Below are 22614 nucleotides of genomic sequence, written 5' to 3'. Positions count from 1 at the left end.
GCTGGTGCAGTCACTATTCATTCAGGAGGCGACTGAGTGCCGCTAAGATGAGGATGCAATATAGTGACAAGACTCTCGGGATAACATCGCGATGTTCATATTTTCCATCGGAAAGGCCTTCCTACAGAGTGCTATCTTACACAGCTGTCACTAAAACTTTTCCGATTCCCGACCTCACACCAGGTTCTTAGCATAACTTTCATAAAATCTCTGTAGTGCAATTAAAACATTGTCCATTCATACCCAGCCACAATTAGCATACACATCCCCGGGCTCAAACAACTTCAAACGTATCCTCACCCCATCCATACGCCCTTTTCAGACGCTGCGCAAAGATGAGGGACGTGTACCCTTCGATCCAAGACTTGTGGGGCCTGTGCACGGTGAAGGGCTTCTTCACCGCCATACTCTCGGGGGGCATGAACGTGAAGACAGAGCCGTACTTGGGCAAAACGGAGAACCCCAAGTCGGCCATCGCACCCTCAAAGGCTGTCCACGCCACAGGGGCTCTTGCCTCGGACTTTCGGAACAGGTTTGCAAAGACCTCGGCGGTTGCGGCGTCCACCTTGAAAGCCTGGGCGGGCTGGCTTTGTTCTTCGACCGGCTGGGCGACGGGTACGATGTCGTAAGCGGAGGGTCCCGAAGGCCTCGTCTTCTCCTTCTGCCTCCGCTGTTCCACCAGCTTCTCCTTGGGCTCCGGGGGTGGCACCGGGAGAGGAGTCCATGCCGTTTGGTCCTGGCTCGCTTTAGCCTTGAAGTTTTCGTACTGGCTCTGGAGATCCGAGAAGCAGTCGCCCACGAGGTCCTGATACAGGTGTCCCAACTTGGCGCCGGTCTTATCAATTACAAACTGCTCCAGCACTTTCAATGTGCCGTCGGCCACACCGGGCTCAAGCAGGTCGTCGATGGGGACTGCAAAGTCGCGGAGATCAAGGTCCTTCTTGTCCTGGTTCAGTTCGGCCTCCAGCTCTTGGGCTCGCGAGATGAAGAGTTGTCCCTTCTTCCGGGAGAGGGGGGGCATGGAGACCGCTGGGGAGAGGTCTTGGATGAAACCGACGATCACGGCTAGGTTGCCGAGCGCCTGCGCCTCTCTCTCGGTCAGGTTCTCACGCTCGCTGGGGTGGGCCTGGTGGAGGTCGCTCAGCTTCTTGAGCCATTCAATGGACTTTGCAGCAGACATGTCGGCCTGGCAGAGCCGGAGTACGTAGTGAAGCTGGGGGTCACTGATTAAGAGGTCCTCCGGCTTGCCCTTCAGCGCGACCTTTGCATTGCCGTTGCTGTCGTAGGCGCCAGAAAGCCGCTTGAACCGCTTGAAGCCGACCCCGGTCTGGACATTCCGTTTGAAAATGGTCAGCGACCGGGCGAACTCGAGATGACAGAGGTTGGAAATCTCCTGGAGGAGGATAGCTTTGTAGATCTTGTCGTCGCCTTTGGTTTCGAGGTGTTCCAGAAGGCGGACAATGTAGTCCCAGATTGCGGCGCCCTTAACGGCGCTGTGGACTGCGTCAATGGAAGAACGAAAGCGCCTCATCAATTCTGTGGCTTCACGGCATCCCGGGGTCTGGAAAGAGTAAATTAACGTAAGCTTAATTGATTTGTCCTGGGACAAAGGCTAGCATCTTCAAAAGTCCATTAGCTGACAGACAGCTATAGCTCAATCGTCATTAAAGACGCACAAGAGGCATCTTCAAAACATCAGGCCCCCGACCCAGTGTACTTTTATTGCTCCCGTAACCCAGCCGAGCCCGGCCGTTCCGATCCTGCCAAGATAGCCGCCAGCATCGCCAGGCAGCTGTGTACTCCGCAGAATGGCGGACCAGTGCTAGGCGATGCCGTTGCAGAGTATAAGAAACGAGAAAGGGATGCATTTTCAGCTGGGCCGCTTCTTCTTCACGAAAGCAAGGAGCTGATCCTCAAATTACTTGAACAGTACAAACTCGTATCAAAGACGATTGTGATTGATGCCCTAGACGAATGCACCGAAGGCAAGAGAGGGGCTCTTCTGCGCATGCTGGAAGATCTTCTGAAGACGTCTCCCTGCCTGTTGAAGATCTTCGTCTCCAGTCGGAATGACCAGGATCTTGTCTGTAAACTGGAGGACTACCCAAACTTACATCTCTCGTCCGACCGAAATTCAGTAGACATTAATATTTTCGTTCGACGAGAGACAAAACGCTTGGTAAGAGAGAAAGAGCTACTGCAATTCTGCACGGAATCGAAAAAGAACGAGTTATGCGCCAAGATTATCCATAAGCTGTCATCTAATGCCGAAGGGATGTAAGTTCAACCCCCCGCCTAGCCATGGCGGCAGTATACTTATTTGGTTAGGTTTCGCTGGGCAAGCCTCCAAATACAGGCTCTCTGCCGACATCGGACAGAAAAGGCAGTCGAAGAGAGACTCGGACGTTTGCCAAAGACTCTAGCAGGTCTATACCTAGAGATTCTTTCAAGGATTGATAGTTACGAGGCGGAAGCGGACAGACAAATCACTACGAACGCTCTCAGCTGGCTGCTCTGCGCCCGTAGGCAGCTTAAATCAGACCACTTCCTCGCCGCAGTGTGCCTGACGAGAGAGGGTCCCGTCTCCACAATTTCGAGAAACCAGCTGCTTCACCTTTGTTGCAACCTGGTCATCTTCGACGCTGCCCAAGACTCGTTTCGATTATCGCACTTATCGGTTCGAGAATTCCTCGAGGGCCAGCCCGTGTATGAACCGGCATCTGCAAACGCGCTGGTCGCGGAAGTGTGTCTGCAAAATTTGGAACAGATACCCTGGAGCTGGCCGGTCAACCCACCGAGACAGAGGGCATATTGCGACTTGGAGTGGGCAGAGCACGCACAGGCGGCATTCTCACGAGACCAGCCAAGACTAAGAGAAGCCTTGCTTGAGTTCCTGTTTGGAGGAGCAGATGGGACATCACGCCTCAGCATGTGGCAAAAACGACTGCGGAAGTACTGTGGGTTTCAGTCTGGCTCTAAGATGCAAAAAATAGACCGCATCTTTCAAAACGGCCCGAGGAGCAGGGGCATCTTGCAGCTTTCTCCAAAGATCATGGCTGCCATCCGCCATGATAACTCAGTCTTGGCGTTTCTTTGTGTTTTTGACTTGATTGGTGTGCTTGACCCAGATCAGTGGAATCAGCAAATATCGAAGGAGACCGTGGCAATTGGTAACCTGCACCAAGTGATTGCGGCAGGGTTCAGCGGAGGCCGAATTGTGGCGTGGCATTTCAGGAACGGCCTTATGTTTTCCACGAAGGAACCAGTTATGAGGGCAATGGTGGGGAACCGGGACAGCGGCCAAGTAGTTTTGGCAATCCTTGTCGAATACCGCGAGGTCGAGATCCAGGTGACGGAAGATATCATCAACATCGCGATTCGGAACAAGACCAGAGGTTCTGGAATCCTGAAACTTCTGTTAGGCAAGCACGAGGCAAAGATACACATCACGCAGGAAGCTTTAATTCATGTTTTTCGGGTTTGCAACGACGCAACAGTCGGGTGGCTCCTCGAGAAGCGAGGGGCTGAAATTGACATCACAGAAGATATCATGGTGGCTGCGGCTGCGAATGTCAGGAGCGGCGAGAAAGTCACAGAACTACTTCTCGCCAAACGAGAGGCCGACATCCGGATTACAGAGAATGTCGTTGTAGCCGCAGCTGAGAATGGAATTTGCGGTCCGGAAGTAATGAGACTGCTTCTCAACAAGCGCGGGCCGGAGGTCCAGATTACCGAAAATGTGGTCAAAGCTGCAGCCAGGAACTTATGGAGTAGTCCGAAAGTAATGCAAATACTTCTAGACAAGCGCGGGGATGAGATTCAGGTTACAAAAGACGTCGCTGTGGCTGCGGGTAGGAGTGGGTCTGATGGTGGGCTAGTTATAGAACTACTTCTTAACGAGCACAGGAGGAAGATCCACATCACGGAAGATGCTGTTGTCGAGATATTTCGGCGTTGCGACAATCAGGTAGTTGGTGACCTACTCAACAAGCGCCATTCTGAAATACAGATCACGAAAGATATTGTTACGGCTACCGCTGGGAATCATAGGAGCGGCCACCAAGTTATGGAACTCCTCCTCGACAGGTTTGGTTCTGAAATCAAAATAACAGAAGATGTCTTGACGACTGCGATTTCGAATAGGGAGAGGGGTGAGGATATCTTGAGGTTTCTTCTCCTCGTTCGCAGGGCTGAAATTCGAATTACTGAGAATGTCATCAAGGCCGCAGCTATAGGTATGACGAGCCCGGAAGTCATGCAGCTGCTTCTCAATGCGCGCAGTGCCAACTTTCTGATTACAAGGGATATTGTCATAGCTGCGGCTGGAAACGATTGGAGAGGCGAGGAAGTCATGGGAATTCTTCTTGCCAAGTGCGGGACACAGTTTCAAGTCACCGAAGACATCATGATGGCTGCGGTTTCGAATGGTGGCAGCGGTAATGAAGTCACGAAACTGCTTCTTGACAGGCGTGTGGCCGAGATACAAATTACAGATAACATCATGAAGACTGCAGCTGCGAACATAGCCAGTGGCCGACATATCATGAAACTGCTTCTCAAAATTGCGGGGCCGGAGGTCCACATTACGAAGGGTGTTCTTATGGCTGCCGCTGGGAACAAGTGGCACGGCGAGGATATCATGAACTTACTTCTTCACAAGCGCGGGTCCGAGATCCAAATCACCGAAGATATCATAATGGCTGCAGCTGCAAACACAGAGACTAGCTATAAAGTCATGAAACTGCTTTTTGACATGCGCGGAGGTGAAATAGAAATCACAGAGAACATCGTCAAGTCTGCGGCCCAGACTATGGCATGCAGGGAGGTCATTGGCTTACTATTGAAACGACGGCGGACGGACACCATTAGGGCAATTACCCCCCAGACATGTCACACAGCTGCTGCCTGCGGTCAGCTGGACTCGCTAGGCTTTCTCTGTGAAAACATTTCGCAAGCGGAAGTTGATCCGACTTGGGGTTACATTGCCCGTTTGTATCAAGCGGCTCGGATCGGCGATGAAGACGCAATTCAGGAACTACTGCAAAAACCTGGCCCACTAAACACCAAGGATCACAAAGGCCGGACCCCCCTTTGGATCGCAGCAAAAAAGAAGCAGACAAAAGTTGTTCGGCATTTGGCACATCACACTGGCGTGGATGTCAATTCCCTGTCAGCTGCTGGGCAACCCCCGATCTTCTGGCCTTCTGCTTACGGCTACGAAGATATTGTCAAGATTCTATTATCTGTAGGAGCAGAAACCGATTTGAAAGACAACACGGGACAGACCGCTGTTTCCATGGCGAGACGGAAAGGGCACGAAAACATTGTTCGCCTTCTCGTCGACTCACAGTCCGCAAAACAACAGACAGTGGCGGTAGCCCCGTTCAAGATGTTGCGGCGTTGGCTCTCGTTTCTTGCAATAATATGACTGCTGGGCTCGTATTTGTTCTGGTGTTGGTTATAATCCAGTGAGGGTTCCCGGCTCGTCACAATAATCCTTGCGGAACGCAAACCTGGCTTGATGGGGATTGAGAAAAAATCATCTTCACTTTAAGAAGTGATATTTCAATAGCAGGAGAGCAAAACATCGCATGTCACAAGTGTTAAGTGTCAGACCAAGAAAGTGTGCAATTTGGATGACGGTCTCAATGCATCTATGCCACCGAAACTAGTGTAGGCAGATTACCGTCCCATAACGGTACTTGGCCATGTGAGGAAATACAGCGGCCCACAAAGCAAATTTTGTCTTCCCCAAGTATCCCACAAGCAGCTTTCTGGAACCGCCAGTCATCATGATGCAATGTCATCCATACAAAAAGAGGATTTGGTTTTTCAGTCATCGGTGAGGTCAATTGCCCCCTTGGAATCGAGTTTGTAGATTTTCTGCGGCCGAGTGTCGACCTCGGTAGTCGCTTCGCGTTTGACGCGTGCGTCCGCCTCTTGCTTGATACCAGCCTAGCATAATGTTAGTGATTCAGACTCTTTTGACACATAGTTGGTATTAACTTGCGCTGATTTGGTCAAGACGCTCTTGAGCCAGTCTCTCAATCTCGGAAGTGGACAAACCAGCGACCGTCGGGCGGTGGGGTGGGTAGAGGAGAAGGCTCGCGAGGGATGAGACCATCTATCTGCAGAGCAGCCTTGGACTTGTAGCGGAAGAAGAATCGAGCTATCCTTTTGTTACCGTCCAAGTTGGTTGCGGATACGCATTCGGACTTCTTGATCTCCCTTTCGCCTGAAAATCTAAATGGGTCAAGTTAGCGGATGTAATCGATACGAGGGGTTTTTTCTGCTTTTCTGCCGTACGTGGTTCCATGTGAAAGGTTCTTGCCTTTGAGGGCCTTTTCGGCCAACTCAGTCTGAGACCGGTGGGCCCATTTTCGTGGCTGGCTGGCGCCGTGAACCTTTACTCGACTGAGGGTGATCTCGATTATTCCAAGGTGCTCAGCAGTTTTCTTGTCTTCAACAAACCGATCAGGTCGGTCTTCGACTGAAGTGGTGTCAGGCTAGCGGCAAACATGTGGAAAATACAAAACCCGCATACCTGTTTTGATGGGCGAGAAACAGAAATTCTTGATCGTGGTCATTCCTGGATTGGCTGACTCCGTCTCTATTCCGTCGAAGTGGCACTGAAGCGTCTTCCCATCACAGTGCATATGCCGATAAGCCTTGCTTGCAACAAGGTGACCATCAATGTACACAATGACGGCGAGGCCTTTGGTTTTCTTGATCCATCTCTTGCGGTTCTGGACGACGAGATGAATTGCGAATGTTGCGTCATCCTGACTCTCGATGACTTTGAAGACCGAGTGGGTTGCTGAGCCGGATGATACTTTGGACCGAGGAGGATCGGGGTCGTCGTACTCGGTGCAGGCTTCCTCGGAGCCGTTGATGCGAACAGTGAACTCGACGCCGGGAAGGCCGTCGATGACAGCCATAGTGACTGCAAAAGCAATGGTCGCGATGGTGTTGCAATGCTCTGTTTGCCTCTAGATGCCTTGGTCGCGGGTGACAGAGGTGAGGGCGGAAAAGAAATGGGAGAGAATTGGCGGAGAGAGGGAGAAAAGAAAGTAGGCTGAAGATGAGGAAGGTGAAGGAAGGGCCGGTGTGGGGCCAGACGTTGATATTTGGGTACGGAAGGAATGGTCGAGAAGAGCACTAGGCCGTGGAAGGGACCATTAAGCGACGTTCCTAAATCAGAAAGCGTATTTCACTGTCAAAGGAAGGAGCATCTCTGAGTTGGCAATATCAATAGAATTTGTTGCAGAGAGATAGTATGCACTGCTAATGCGGAGTCAGCGCCGGGTCAACGATGACCATTGATGCGGAACTAGAACTGTCACTCGGCTGAAAGGCTACGATTACTGGCTGATACCAAGCGTCCGCCAAAGTATTGTGATCGGCCTTTGTTGGTCATACAGAAGGCGAGGGAACGTGAGAGACTCTCTCTTCATTTGTGCCTTGGCTGACCTCTTTGGCCGAACTTTTGCAGAAGAAGACATTTCGAATCAACTCGAGAGGTTAAGGTAATAGCAAAATTTGAGATCAATACCGCCTCATAAAGCGCTGATTCCCTTCATTCATTCCACACGGTTCCATTCAATGCAGTGTCAAATCAGCCAAGTTGAATGCTTCCAGGCCTCTCCAGATGATATCCATCCAAGCAATATGTCCGAGAATCCAGAATGACCGGCGGGTTTCGATCACAACAGCAACCCATTTCCCAATAACTGCACCACCTGCATCCTGCGAAGGTCTCACCCACGCGGCTTAAGAGTTCTAAAAGACAAAGCTGGCAACCACGGTAAGTCATTCCACGCAAAAGATTATACAATCTCCAAAATTCATGTCTGATGCCCGTTACCTGTTGTCTACTTCTTTCTCCCGCCCCATTTGTCAGTGTGGTCATGAAAGTGTCTGACCCGCTTACTGTCAAGGGCGAGACTCAGTAGCGATTTCCACTCCGTTCAGCGGACGACGAGTGGCTTCGGTGGTCGCTGAACCTGTGACGGTATCTCTAGCTGGCAGGGTGCTTCACCTAGTGTCTCTACAAAAAACCTAGCCAACACGCAACACCTCCTATTTCTCCAACATATTCCACACCGGAGTCTCGCCCCGATTCTCAAGGCCATATACACTCCTGGCTTCCTTTGTCAGATATTGTTTGGTCCATTTCACGATGCCCTCAATAAGCCCGTGGCTAACAGACGACAGTCGACCGAACAAACCGTAGGAGATGTGAGCCCCCGGCCTCTTGCCGCGCCATCAGGCCGGCAGCTGATCCAGCGACGAGCGACGCGGGCGCACTTCCCTCGATACAACGCCGCTCAGCACGCCCAAGTAAAACCACACCCACATCCTGTCGCCATCAGCAGTGCAGGTGCCAAAGCACCGCTGGCTGAGCATACGAGCGCCAGGAGGACAGCTCAAACGGTACAGTTCGTAGCGGTCGTTTTCGAGGCCGAGAAGTGCGAGCGCGGGGATCGTGTCTTGCGTTGACAGAGGCATTCCAGATGCCGCCGATGAGTACTCATCGTGTCAAGCTTTTTAATTGCCTTGGACTGTGGGTGTAGTTGGTGTGCTGCTTTGCAGACCGCTAATTTGCTTTGGGTTTCCGCGTCAGTCTCGGCCGATGTCTCCGTCCAGGCAGCTTTTGTCGTCCTGCGCTCTGCCGCCGCTTTTACCGAGGTATCCTTCACAGAGTTCAGCTTCCCGACCGGCTTCTCCTCCTGAGAGTTGATTCTAACGGGAAAGTTGAGGCTTGCTGCCCCGGTGGCGGTGGCGCCGACCTGCGACCCCGTCGTTGGCCCCCTTCTTTGCAGCGGCAACCTTCTTATTGAGCGCAGTCTACTACATGTCCACTCTCCGCTACGGAGTGGTAAGTGGTGCCGGTATCGCCACCTTGCCGGCATTTACGGCTTCCATTAGTCGCATCTTGGTGACGTCCCCCTTGGTCTTGGACAACGGTAGGTAGTAGTGAAGCAGCAGGGTTCGTTTTACTGACCTGCCGGGTCCTTCGCGCCGATTATCAGAAAATGACAGCCAATTATTTTAAAGACAGGCAGCCGACGATAGGAGATGATCAACATGTTTAATGGGTGTGTACGGACATCTTTACTGGTTCACGCAACAGGGGGAGCATCTCTTGCCAAGGAGCTTTCATCTATATCTACCAATCAAGACTCAATCATGCTGTTATGAGTCTTGACCACAACAAACTGACTGAGAATTTACTGAAGAGCACATCTCAACACCTAAATGTCCTTGGCAACACCATAATGAAAACGCACGACTGTTCCCAAATGCGATTGACTACCTATACTAGAAGTAGAAGTAAATGCCTATGCATTGAGCAAGATGATGGTGCTTCTTTACGTTGCCGCGTGGATTTCACCTCATGCGCCTCAAGCGGATCTTATCGCTGAGTAGCGAGACAACTGCCAGAAATCCAGACCGAGAACAACACTAGTCCATGCTCGCATCCATCCCGCCCCATTCCATGACTCGGAAAGCAGACTTATCCTTCATTCCAGCTACGTCGATGCCGACTCTGGCCGGCCAGTCGATAGCATCCAGCTCAGCAATGTCCGTAGGGCCGCCAATTCCATCGTGCGATGCTTCAAAGACCAGGAAGACACGCGCAACGGTCTTGGGCTGGGGGCTGACGTCCAACCGGGCGACCTTCTTAAAGGCGGCCTGTGGGACGAAGTTGAAGGCAATGTCGCGGCCTCGGTCGCGGATCTTCTGAAACTTGGGCAGCCAGTAAACGATGAATTCGGTACGCATTGCCGGCGTCAGTGTCAAGGTGGTGAGTGCGCGGTCGAGGTAAGGGATGAAGTCGGAAAATGGCAGGACAACTGCAACATTACCTGCCAGATGAAGGCGCGGAACGCGAGGGTCGAAAGAGTACGTGGGTGAAGGACTAGCACAGGCATCTGTATTGGCGAGAGTTTCGGCTTCCCAAAAAAGGTAGCTGCACTGGACGCCGGTCGCCGTGTCCTTGAGAATGCCGTCGGAACCGACAGAGACTTTCCACGAGACGGTAGATTCATTATCAAGGCCAATGACTGGATCGGCGAGAGGGTAGATGGTGGAAAAGTTCCAGTGATGCGAGAGGGTGACGTGCACAGCGACCTTCATGAGAGGGAATGGCGACATGAGGTAGATGGCGGGCTTGCCTCCACTGAGATTCAAACGCAGATGAATGATGTCGTTATTCTGGATATGGTAATCATTCAACGTATGCTCGTCTTCCAAGGTAATACCCTTGTAAATAAGCCGCTGTTCTTTGCTGGGTATCTGTTCTTTGAGATATAACGCCTGCTTCAAATCCAGTATCGTCGCGGAGGGGAAGGAAACCAGGTCGATGGTCATGCCGGTCACTGGCATTGACATTAGCTCATGGACCAACGCACCATTTCAAATGTGGGGGACTCTGTGGCTTACCAGTTTTGACAAAAACTTTGAGGTTAGGTATCACAAAGCGTAGAATGCATCCATCGGAAACTGCTTTGAAAGCGTTGCGGTCGAGCTCAACCTCGCCGTCTGCCTCATCTCCAGTGTAATAGATGACCATGTTTTCACCGGTGAGATTAAAAGTGGCTCTAGCCTTCCGGATGAGACTATTATACGAATGTGGGTGTGCGATGAGGCGGCGTCGATGGCCGAAGGCGATGGTGACAAAGGACCTGTCGACGAACGACATGGCGAAGTCTCGTCGCTGGGCGTATTGGTGATTGGCTTGGGTGGGGAAAAAAGAGACGTGAAAAGAGGAGCAAAATTTCGCCGAGTCAGTTGGTATAACGAAGAAGCTTTCGGAAGAAAAAGATGTTGGGAGAAGACAAAATTTGCGGTAAAGGCTTCTTGAGCGGAAGAAGCGCAAGGAGGATGAGCTAGAAAAGACTGAGGCGGGGAAAAAGATTCTGGACGGGGCAGGAGTGTGAGAAGGAAGGTACAGAGCAGGAAGTAAAAGGTAAGAAGGCACAAAAACGGAAGCTGCAAGGCCGTAGAATAAATAACAGACTTGGGTTCGATGAATTGGAGTTCATTCTTTCCACGTCGTGAAGGGAATTACAGGATGATGGCTAGCTCAATAATGATGGTATGTACCTTCTTTTACTTCACTTGATTCCGAGCCAGAATATCACCTCGCGTCATTGTTGACACCAGATTATTAGCAATCCCTGACTCACTCCCATGGTCGTTCAGTTTGGAGTCCTTGAACTCCCACTTCACCCTCTGCCACTCTTTATTCCAGGTGCCCATCCATGGCCGGCCTCATTACACATAGAAGGCGTGTATGGTACGCGGAATAATTATGAACCCTCTCGAACCCACTATTCTATTGAATTTTGAGGAATTACCATAGGTGGTCTGTCGATGGCTTGCATTGTGTACAAGGAAACATCACAACTAGTTCCTTGCTTCTTCTCCCTCCCTAACACCTTTCATGACAATCCACCATCCACCTTTCCCTAACTTTCCGTGATGTAATCCCAAGAGGTTCTTAACGAGACATTGACAACATAGAATATTCCCACCATTCAGAACATTGACTTATGGTCCCTTTTGGGACTCTGCCAGAGCGCCTGCCCCAGTAATGTTCCATTGTTTCAGTACTAAGATCCATATTTATGAGAGACCTAAGTTCATGCTGCTATCGTTAGTGATAGTGGATTCTCGACGGGTCTCGTCATCTTCAAAAGGGCCCTACTGATCAGCTTCATTCCCATCATTTGTTTCGAGATTCAATGCAGGCAAGATTGGTGGGCCGCAAGAGCTGCCAAAACCGCAACGGGTCCAGTGCATTAAATTAGCTTCAGAGGTTGCTTGATCGCCCAGAGCAGCGAACCCTTTTTAGCCTGATGCTGTCATTTTTAAGTCACGCCTGGAAATGCTCTGGATAGTGTGGAGCTATTCGTGTGTGTCGCGCTAGGGTCGGCCCGTGCCGAGCATCACGTTATCAAATAGCTGATTTATTGCATGTCGGTGTCATTGGATGAAGTAGGCCTCAGAGAAGGACCAGTCTTTATCTTTTTGTAAAGAACGCTCGGAGGTTCTAGTGGTTGGTATCAGACAATGGGTCAAATGAGAAAGCGGACTAATTGACTGAGTTGATAAGTAAGTTGAAGAAAGAATTATGGATAAATACTTATATGGTATAGATATTTAATTAGTGTAATCATAGGCATTCTAGTTGTCTCACTTCTGCTTCTCCTGGCATAGATCTGATCAGCAACTTCTTGATTATGCTGATGATCTGACCTGTGGATTTCATGGAAACCAAGAGCCAACCGGAGTAGGGATCTGGAAAGGGGAGTAAGACCGAGTCCGCCCACCAATCGAAGCCAAAAGGATCACATGGGCTACTCAGCCTCAGCCTCATTGAATTACGCCAGCACAGAAACAACAGGCAGCCAAATAGACAACACTTAGGAAGGAGAAGTGCAAAGTTTCAAGCCCGAGTTCTATTACAGAGAACCTTCACGTTTTACGTTGTTCCAAGCCGACCATGTCCCTCTCTCGCTTTAAAGAGAAGCTAAGGTTGGGTAACAAACGCCCCGAACCGCTAGGCTCCACTTCTACCCCGCAGCCGAAAGCCACAGCGAACAAGCGGCCGGCGCCGCCAAGTCCGCAAGGCCTGATTGTGCTCGTCGAGGGAACGGACCCTGTTGTTGAGTAATGCTTTGCTTCATGGATTTTTGCGTGTAATTCTATGACTGATGACGTGCTTCCCCAAGTATTGTTGCCGTCCACGGCCTCAACGGCCACCGCGAACGGACATGGACAGCCAACGGCATGCATTGGCTCCGAGACTTCCTCCCGGCCGACTTGCCCAATGCCCGCATTCTCGCCTGGGGCTACGACGCCAACACGCACGCTGCCTCTCGCGTCAGCTGCCAGTATCTGTACGACCATGCCCGCACGCTCGTTGCCGACTTGAGCAGGAAACGGGAGTTGACCGACGTCCGCACCCCGTCCCACGCTCGTACCCGCTACTGGAGCTGACCTGGAGTTAGTCGAGCCATCGTCCCATTATTTTCGTGGCGCATAGCTTGGGCGGCATAATCGTCAAGAGCGTGGGTCAATTCCTTTCTACAAATCTTGATGCCAAAACCTGAATCCTAACCTGGCACAGGCCCTCATACACTCCGACGCCTCTCGTGAAGGCGCCCTGCTGGAGCATCGATCCATCAAGATTTCTACACACGGCATCCTTTTTATGGGAACTCCGCACCAAGGAGGGAATGGGGTTCAGCTGGGCCGCGTCCTCGTCAATGTTGCATCTGTGTTTATCTCCGCCGACGACCACCTCCTCAAACATCTGGAAAGAGACTCGGAGTGGTTGCAGCAGCAGCTTGGACAATACAACCCAATAAGCAGGGAATTCGTGACAAAATTCGCCTACGAAGAGTATGAGACACCTACTTTACTAGGGAAAACCATCATGGTTCGTGCCTTATACCCATCCACCCACTTTATACGCCATCTAAGTATTATTAGGTTGTCCCGAGAGCTTCAGCCGTTGTACCAGGCCATGCGGACGGCGAACCCATCGCCATGCATGCCAACCATGTTGACATGGTTAGATTCGCATCCAACGAGGACCCCAACTACGTCAAAGTGTCAGAGGTATTGCAGATATTGGCAAGGAAGGCTGACTACAACATTCGATCCCGCTGGAATACCGAGACGAGAATGAACGATGGTAGGGACCAATAAGAAGAGAACCCCAACTAGCCGTGACTTAGGTTGACGGGTTTTGTGTTTTCTTAGCTCGAATTCCAAGTAGGCCGTTGGAAATGAAATGTGTGTTGTCCCATGTACAAATCTTTCTTAACGATTACGTGCTAAAATTATGATAGTCCACGTCCCATACAACCTAAATGAGGACTTTGTTGGGAGATCCAGTATCCTCGAAGAAGTAAAGCGGCAACTTGGCTACAGTAAGCTAGAAAGATCCTTCAAACCGAGGTCAATAGTATCACTCTACGGTCTTGGAGGTGTTGGGTACATATCATCTTTTCCGCGGCATCGGCCACTGAAGCTAACACCTGCCAGCAAAACACAAGTTGCACTTTCTTTCGTCTACTGGGTCAAGGAGACATACCCCAGCGTCTCAGTATTTTGGTTGCACGCCAGCAGCGAAGACCGTTTTCGCCAGTCTGTTGCCTCCATTGCGACCAAGAACAAAATTCCCGGATACGACGATCCAAAAGCCGACGTCCCCATGTTATTCCGGAAATGGTTGGAGGATGACGACCAAGGCCGTTGGATTATGGTCATAGACAACGCCGACGATACAGAGCTCTTCTTCCCCTCGGAAGGGGACCATTCGAATCAAGCCCCACACCGTGAAGATGATCAATCAGGCAGCTTGGGCCGATACATACCCAAGTGCAGGCATGGATCGATCCTTGTTACAACCAGAAATAAGCAAACGGGGTCACGGTTTGCTAGCGGAAGGCGTCCTATTGAGGTCGGCAACATGACCAACGACGAAGCAGATCGGCTGCTCCGCAAAGTCCTTGACGATGACAGTATTGCGATTGAGGATACTTTAGAGCTTTCTTCTCGACTTGAATATTTGCCATTAGCCCTGACGCAAGCAGCGGCGTTTCTGCATGAAAACAGCATGTCAATTCAGATATACACCCAACTACTGGACCAGGGTGACTCTGCCCTAGTCGAGCAGCTGAGTCAACCTTTTGAAGCAATAGCAAGAGACTCGGAAACGCCGCACGCCGTCACCGCAGTATGGATTATTTCGTTTGAGCAAATTGAGCGACAATACGGTTTAGCTAGCGAAGCGCTCTCTTTAATCAGCCTCTTCGACAGGCAAGCTATCCCTGAAGCCTTTGTAACCGATTACTATTACAGAAACCAGCCACACCATCGAGAAGCGAACGCTGGTACACCGTTGCCTGTGATCAAAGCACTGGGCATACTCAAGGCATTTTCCTTTATTTCAAAGGAGAATACTGAAACAGTGGATATGCACCGTCTAGTGCAGCTGGTGGCACAAAAATGGCTCTTCAACAAGGGTAGAATACGCCACTTTGCGTTGGAAGCTCTTGAGATCATGTCTGATGCTTACCCATACGGCAAACACGAAACACGAGAAATATGCCAAAAGTATCTTCCACATGCAAAGGCTGTTCTGCAGAATTGTGAAACTTACGCCGATGAGGGACATCTTGCAGCAGCCTCTATTTTACACAACATGGCGGGTCACTTCACCTACCGAGGGCAATGGATTGACGCCGAACATTACCAGCTCCAGGCACTAGAAATACGTCTAGAAATTCTAGGACAAGAGCATCCCGATACGCTTACCTCCATGGACAACCTAGCAACGACTTATTGTGATCAAGACCGCTGGAAGGAAGCAGAGGAGCTACAGATCCGATTGGTAGAGATCAGCAAGAGGATGCTTGGAAAAAATCACCTATCTACTCTTGTCCGTACCGCGAATCTGACTTCGACATATGGTCAACAAGGCCGCTGGAATGAAGCAGAAGCCCTAGAGGTGCAAGTAATGGAGGCCAGCAAGAGGAAGCTTGGACGGGAGCATCCATTTACGCTTGTCACAATTCATAATCTAGCATCGACTTATTACAATCAAGGCCGCTGGAAAGAAGCAGAAGACCTACAGGTCCAAGTTGTAGAGATTAGCAAGAGGGTGCTTGGAATGAAGCATCCCGATACTTTTACCCGTATCGGCAATCTGTCATCGACGTATCAGAAACAGGGACGCTGGAACGAAGCAGAAGAACTGCAAGTCCAGGTATTAAAGATTAGCAAGAGGGTACTTGGGCGAGAGCATCCGTATACGCTTACCTCTATGACCAATTTGGCAGTAACTTATCGGAATCAAGGCCGCTGTGAAAAAGCAGAAGGCCTAGGGGTACAAGCGATGGAGATCAGCAAGAGAGTTCTTGGACCGGAGCATACATCCACGCTTACTTCTATGAGCGATCTAGCATTAACTTACTGTGATCAAGACCGCTGGAAAGAAGCAGAAAGGCTACAGGTCCAAGTAGTGGAGATCAGCGAGATGGTACTTGGACCGGAGCATCCCGATACTATTGGCCGTAGCGACCTTCTAGCATTGACGTATTGCGAACAAGGCCGCTGGGAAGAAGCAGAAAAACTGCAGGCCCAAGTGGTAGAGATCAGCAAGAGTGTACTTGGACTGGAGCATCCCGATACGCTTACCTCTATGGCCAATCTGGCATCAACGTATTGCGATCAAGGCCGCTGGAAAGAAGCAGAAAAGTTACAGGTCCAAGTGGTAGATCTTAGCAAGAGGGTGATTGGACAGGACCACCCATCTACACTTACCTACGTCGGCAATTTAGCTTGTAACTGGAAGGAACAAGACCGCTGGGAAGAAGCAATACAGCTGTTACGGGATTGCGTCCGCCGCAGGAAAGCTTTCCTCGGCTTAGACCACCCTGCTACAGCATCGTCAGTTTCACTTCTTGCGGAATGGGAGGAAGAGTTTCAAGAAGCTCAGTGAGAAGATGTCAGCCATACTACGGGTGAGCAGTGCTTATAATACTATTGTTTGTATTCTATCTAAGTTTATATACCAGTTGTGAATTACCTACGCCCTAATGGGCTAGGCATGGAAATTGTATTGGGTTGGTAGGTCAGGAGCAGTGCATTAGTACATAATAGGTATATTGTGGAACAAAGACTGATTCTTAGTTCCTCTAGAACTAAGCTGTATGGGCTTCCCTTGGTTGTGTGATGAATTACCCCGCACTTCTCAAGTCTGAACTATCTCCAGGTCCGAACAGCTGCATGTCACTGATGAATGACAGTGATTCGCCATGGTCTCGCCAGTGTCCCGTGACACTTATATATCGTTTGGTTTGACTGTATAGGCTTGATCATTCACAGAGTCCTTGCAGACGTCATCAACAGGAAGGTGACCAATAGCTACAGGAATGTCTAGTGTACTATTGATGAAGAGGCAATGTTGTGCTATCGTGGATGTCCATCTTCTATGGCGGTCATCACGTGACTAGTCACGCGACTGCAGAGACCTTGCCAAAAGTGAATGTGACAACCCTCTGCCTAGAGACGTAATCACTAGGCTCTACTGCTATAGCTACTACCGCGACTGGCGGCCTATATTCTAATCTCGTTATTCAACAGTAACAATACCTGTCGCAAAAACGACGCCGTTAATTGCGGGCAGCAATCAATGCCTGATATACCCTTACGACAGTACCTTAAACACAACCTAAGTATATAGAGAATAGAAGTACTGTCGCAACGCAGCGTTAAACTACTGCGTAGTATTCTGCCCTGGCAGACCGCCCGCCTGGGCGTCCGGCCGGCTTAAGTGAAGTCGGCGGTCGCCCTACGCAAAGCGGGCATATATAAGTAAACTTCACGCAGCCTACCTAGTTTAGATAATCCAAGCCACTTTCAACTCTGAATTGCTTCCGCTGGGAAATCCTGCTTTGTGACAGGTACTGCCTGATTATTGGATAGATAGGTTGGTAGGCTCCTATTGGCTCTACCCCGCCTGTGGCAAAAAGTCAGGTTAGTTGGCGCCTAATAGGATATGCGCGATTTATTCCATTTATTTCTTGTTTTAACACCTACGTTATGACCCATTTGTAACGGATTCCCGTTCTGTTGTGCACATCTATCCCCCAGCCGATAATGGCCTCCACCACCACCCCTAAATCGACAATAGCGGACGCTAGAGAAGACCCAAGTCGGTGGACAATCGCTTTAAGAACCACAGGAACAGGAACAGACGTGGAGAGGACCAGAAGTATCAGCAGCGAAGCACCTGAAAATGATCTTGAAATTTCTAATGAACAAGGTAAGAAGGCTAGATCCGATACAAACATCATGTTCTAATACGACAACAGTATCACAGGCTTCTCGTGTACGGCTTAGTCCACGACGCCCTGCTACGCGTCAAAACTTCGAGATTGCGATCATCTGCGCCCTCCCGATTGAGGTAGACGCCGTGGAGGCCCTTTTCGACCATCACTGGGATTACAACGAACAGGGTCTACCCTACGATAAAGTCGCAGGCGATCCCAATGCGTACTCCACTGGCTCTATCGGACGCCACAACATCGTCCTTACGCATATGCCAGGCATGGGCAAAGTCAATGCAGCGGCGGTTGCCTCCAACTGCCGGTCTAGTTTTCCTAACATCAAGTTGGCAATTGTTGTCGGCATTTGTGGAATCATTCCTTTTGATGCTCTACAAACCGAAATTGTCCTGGGCGATATTATCATCAGTGATGGTGTAGTGCAGTATGATTTCGGACAGCAACTGCCCGACCAGTTCAAGCTGAAGAAGACACTATCAGAGTCGCTCAGCAGACCTAATGCCGAAATCCGTGCGCTTCTGGCTAAGCTGAAGACTTTCTACAATCGGAATGCTCTCCAATCCAAGATAGCAGAGTATATGAATGTGCTACGTCAAAGTGGCCCAGGATTGGGAGCGCAATATCCAGGCAAAGACTGCGACAGGCTCTTTGATGCGTCTTATCGCCATGTCGATAGTGGTAAACTGTGTGATGATTGCGGTTGCAACGGGCAGCTGATAGCTCGAAAGCGCCTCCAGCACAGCGATATGAATCCGCAGCCAGCCGTTCACTTCGGCTTAATTGCATCAGGCGACACGGTAATGAAGTCAGCCGAGCACCGTGATAACATTGCACGGGAAGCCGGCGTTATTGGTTTCGAAATGGAAAGTGCAGGAGTGTGGGATACTTTTCCTTGTGTGGTCATCAAGGGGGCATGCGATTATGCAGACAGTCATAAGACAAATGCATGGCAACGATATGCAGCGGCCACAGCGGCTGCATGTATGAAAGCGTTTTTGTTTAATTGGGTGCCTTCATCGTCTCTATTCTCAGGTATATAAAATACTTACCTACTCAGGAAAGGTTTATTAGAACACTGCTAATCAACTAAGAAACACTACCACCCTCCTATAACAACCCGACTGCCCTATGGGCTCTCAGCCAACTAGATCACCTGATAATGTCTGGTTAGTATACTTAGGAGAAAACTTATTTATTTTAATCTACCCTACTGTCTTTAAGAAGCACGAATCTCTCGCAATTTATCAGCCTTGTCATACTAGGAACATAGAAGCTTTAGAGAACCCTAGATCATTTCTAACGTTTGAAGTAGACATCAAATCGAAGCGGGATCGCTTCCCTTTGTCAAACTTTATTTCATCCGACCCAGAAATTACCAAACCCTCAGATGATCTTCTAAAGCTTAGAGACATGGCTGAGCCAGTCGAAGGATCCTGGGAAATACTTGAAAACGATCCCACTTATATCGCCTGGTTGAAAAATAGCTCCAATTTACCCATTCTGGTCATTACTGGTACTCCTGGAAGCGGCAAAACATCGCTTGCTATGTCCTTGGCAATTAATTTGCCAAAGCTAAAAAGCTTCTCCGCCCACGCGTTTTACTTCTGCGATGAAAAGGTTAAACAGCGAAGTACCGGCACCGCTCTTCTACGCGGCATTCTCTTTCAACTTTGTGTTAACAATGCCGCTAAACGCCATCTACACAAAGCCTGGAGCCTTCAAAAAGACCAGGATGAGCCCAATAAGGCAAAATGGTGTAATGATTTCAATGCCCTCTGGCTTTTATTTAGAGATATTGTACAAGATCCTGCCATTGGACACAAGCTTGTAATCATCGATGCAATCGACGAGTACGAAGCAACCATTCGAAATAAATTTATCAGCCGACTCTATCAACTGCAGATAGACCTTAATCGGAACTCTCAAACTAGACTAGGGATTATCATGACAACAAGGAAAACTAGAGACTTGGATATAGTTGACTTTGGCTATAGTCAGCTCAACATTCAGATTGGACAACAAAATAAACTCCTAACTTCTTATATTAACGACAAAGTTAGGAAACTCTTTCATTTTGGTGGGCTAGAGCTCAGCCTAGCTGAAAAAATTGCCAACGAGTTAATTCAGAACTCCCATGGTACATTTCTTTGGGCTTCTCTCGTTCTTTCTGAACTCCAAACTACCTGCACCGACAGAAACAGACGTCCAGAAGAGAAATCTGAAAAGATAATGGCCGATATTCGGAAACTACCAGTTGGTCTTAAAGCTTTATACTGCAAAATACTAAAACGGATTGAGAAAGGAGTAGCTGTTGAGGCTCTTTTTTTCTTGAGGGTCTTAGCAATCTCCACCAAGCCAATGAGTAAAGACGAGATCTGGATCGCCTACAAACTCCACAAGTCGAATTGGAATGCATTGGAATTCCCGAAAGCACGCGAACCAGAGGCAGAGGCACATATATATCGGTGTTGTGCTGATCTCATTCACGTTTACATTCATCCAGAAACGAAGCTAGAGACTGTTAGTTTGATTCACCAATCTTTAAAACAGTATCTCTTTGACATAGACTCTCAGTCTATGATAAGACGCGACTATATCATGTTTGTCCCTAGCTGGGCTGTAATGCTCTATAGTATCTACTACGCCTATACGAAATACGGCATTAACTCTCGTTTCGGATGGACCACTTTACCTTGGGTTATAGGATTCATACTTAAAGACATCGATAGTATGGTAACATGTTTCCAAGACGGTGGAAATCGACTCTATGCAGCAACATCCTTAATGAGGATGATCAACGGAGTATTTTGTATGGCACTCTTTATAAAGACTGCTGTTACATTCGACTTTAATTCTGTTCTATACGACTTTGCTCGCATAGGCGTAGTTATGTATATTGCCGACTTCTTTGACCAGATTATTCAACATGTAGAGTATCAGACCAATACCCGACAAGTGGTTACAAGAGGCTATACACATCTCCTACTTTGGGAGATCTGTGCAAAGAGAATTATTGTTTTTCTTGATGAAAGAAGATGTAAGTTGATAAAGCGCACAGCTTTGTTAAATTAAAACCACTAATCCCATTGCAGCCCCTAATCCTATTAAGCACAACGAAGCTTTCCCAGCGACTACACTGTTGAACTATTCGGCACATAATTTATGCCACCATTACCTAGAATCTCGTCAGGTATCGCTATGGAACGAGAACAAAGTCTTGAAAAAGCATCCCTTATTTCGAGAGTGGTGGTTGAATGAGGCAGCCAGTCTAGGCAACGATCCTATTGTTCTTAGCCTTATTGACTATGGCGTCAAGGTGAACATTCCGACCGTTCTATTTCGTCCTGGACAGAAACAAAAAATTTGCACCCCTCTTCAAAGCGCCATCTTAGCACTTCAATATGAAGTCGCTCGATCGCTATTAAGGAAGGGAGCAGATATTCTATATCAACAGGACGTAAGGCTTTTAAAAGAAGGGGCAGCAGCTTACTTCCCTTCATTATTAAAGAAGTGGGTTCAAGACTACGAAAAGAATGTAAAAGCAACTTTTGCAGATAAGTTACGTCTGAAGGAGCCAAAACTCCAGATGATTACAGCTTATTACGTAAAAGAGACAATACTTCCGCTATATAAGGAAAAGCAAGAATAGCTGTAAAAGATAAAAAGCAGCGCGGGATCACGGGCCCGGCGGGGTCGGGTTAGTGTAACTGGCTGAGCCCGTATGAGGCCTCGCTGTGCATCGCGGCCAGGACCACATCTGCGATACCCACAAGCCGTCCCTGATTAGGCCCACCACGAAATCCACGATGCCGACAATCTGATGGCTAGTGTGGCACAGCCTTGATCAGGCTAACAGCAAAGCGGAGATTCATGGTTTTCCCTTCTATTCATCACCCGAGGATACTCGTAGTAGTCGCCATAGCTAGTTGCAAATACACTTGCCTTAGACCGTTACATTATCCTCAGATCAGAACCAAAACCTGCCCTCTATACTCAACGTGCGATTGTCTAGTGAGGACGGAGGAGAGGAATCAACAAGAGATTCTAACCCCCTTTGAGAGGAATGTTGGGTTGGCTGTAGAAGAGTTTTTAGCTTAGTTGGCGAGATTTACCAGCGCAAGACAGCTGAAGAAACACCCTTAGTTGAAAAACGTTAATCATGACAGACGGCGCCTGTCGTGCTAATTCATCTACTACCTGGCCCTATTGTTGTTGTGTGGCGATCACGGCTGCAGCGGAGCAGTTGGAATGTGTGGTTTACTATAGAAAGTCTAGATACAATAGATCGGCGGGTATATATACCCCTGGCAAGTGGATGCAACGCGAAGTCGGCTCGCGACATGTTAAATTAGAAGTCGAATATCTGCTGCTACTACATTGGCAGGTTGGCAGATACCCGGCCGCACCCACCTTTGTGCAAGAACAAAATCATTAAATTGCCAAATCCAGGAACAATTATGGATGCATTGTGGCTCTTGCAAAGATGGCGAAGAAAAATTAGTATCAAAAGCAGCCTTATGAGACCAGAAGAAAGATACGCCCATCGCCAACACTTTACAGAGCTGGGAGCCCGACTGACTACACCCATCCTGTTGGCATTTGCACAGTGCAAAAGCTTCGCATCTTCAGAGGCCAGCAAGCGATACGGCTCTGTTTGGGTAATTGATGACTGGAATGATGTCCGGGGCCAGAATCATGCCTCCTCGGCATTATATAATGTATCATAACCTTTATCCTGTAAGCT

At 49.1% G+C, this 22614-nt stretch overlaps 5 protein-coding genes across 5 annotated transcripts; 2 read left to right on the top strand and 3 right to left on the bottom strand.

Annotated features, from left to right (window-relative positions):
* Positions 1-274: 274 nt before the first annotated feature.
* EsH8_VII_000133 (uncharacterized protein) lies at positions 275-1531 on the bottom strand (the record flags this gene model as incomplete). The annotated part of the gene is made up of 1 exon (XM_083270266.1): positions 275-1531. One exon carries the CDS (start codon positions 1529-1531, stop codon positions 275-277), a length of 1257 nt encoding a protein of 418 aa, XP_083127823.1.
* A 1521-nt stretch (positions 1532-3052) lies between these two features.
* Positions 3053-5428, top strand: EsH8_VII_000132 (ankyrin repeat domain-containing protein; the record flags this gene model as incomplete). Its single annotated transcript, XM_083270265.1, has 1 exon — positions 3053-5428. The coding sequence occupies one exon, from the start codon at positions 3053-3055 to the stop codon at positions 5426-5428; it is 2376 nt and encodes a 791-aa protein (XP_083127822.1).
* Positions 5429-6044: 616 nt separating this feature from the next.
* On the bottom strand, positions 6045-6938 carry EsH8_VII_000131 (uncharacterized protein; the record flags this gene model as incomplete). Its single annotated transcript, XM_083270264.1, has 3 exons — positions 6045-6243; positions 6307-6490; positions 6545-6938. The coding sequence occupies 3 exons, from the start codon at positions 6936-6938 to the stop codon at positions 6045-6047; spliced, it is 777 nt and encodes a 258-aa protein (XP_083127821.1).
* A 2527-nt stretch (positions 6939-9465) lies between these two features.
* On the bottom strand, positions 9466-10705 carry EsH8_VII_000130 (ubiquitin-like domain-containing protein; the record flags this gene model as incomplete). The annotated part of the gene is made up of 2 exons (XM_083270263.1): positions 9466-10382; positions 10447-10705. The coding sequence occupies 2 exons, from the start codon at positions 10703-10705 to the stop codon at positions 9466-9468; spliced, it is 1176 nt and encodes a 391-aa protein (XP_083127820.1).
* A 1806-nt stretch (positions 10706-12511) lies between these two features.
* EsH8_VII_000129 (alpha/beta hydrolase) lies at positions 12512-16522 on the top strand (the record flags this gene model as incomplete). Its single annotated transcript, XM_083270262.1, has 8 exons — positions 12512-12678; positions 12741-12966; positions 13020-13079; positions 13139-13450; positions 13504-13708; positions 13777-13809; positions 13866-14010; positions 14062-16522. 8 exons carry the CDS (start codon positions 12512-12514, stop codon positions 16520-16522), a joined length of 3609 nt encoding a protein of 1202 aa, XP_083127819.1.
* Positions 16523-22614: the final 6092 nt, after the last annotated feature.

Source organism: Colletotrichum jinshuiense, chromosome 7, assembly GCF_051148585.1.
Source record: "Colletotrichum jinshuiense chromosome 7, complete sequence".
Lineage (NCBI taxonomy): Eukaryota > Fungi > Ascomycota > Sordariomycetes > Glomerellales > Glomerellaceae > Colletotrichum > Colletotrichum jinshuiense.
The sequence above is the reverse complement of the archived record's forward strand: the minus strand, read 5'-3'. Positions and strand labels throughout refer to the sequence as shown.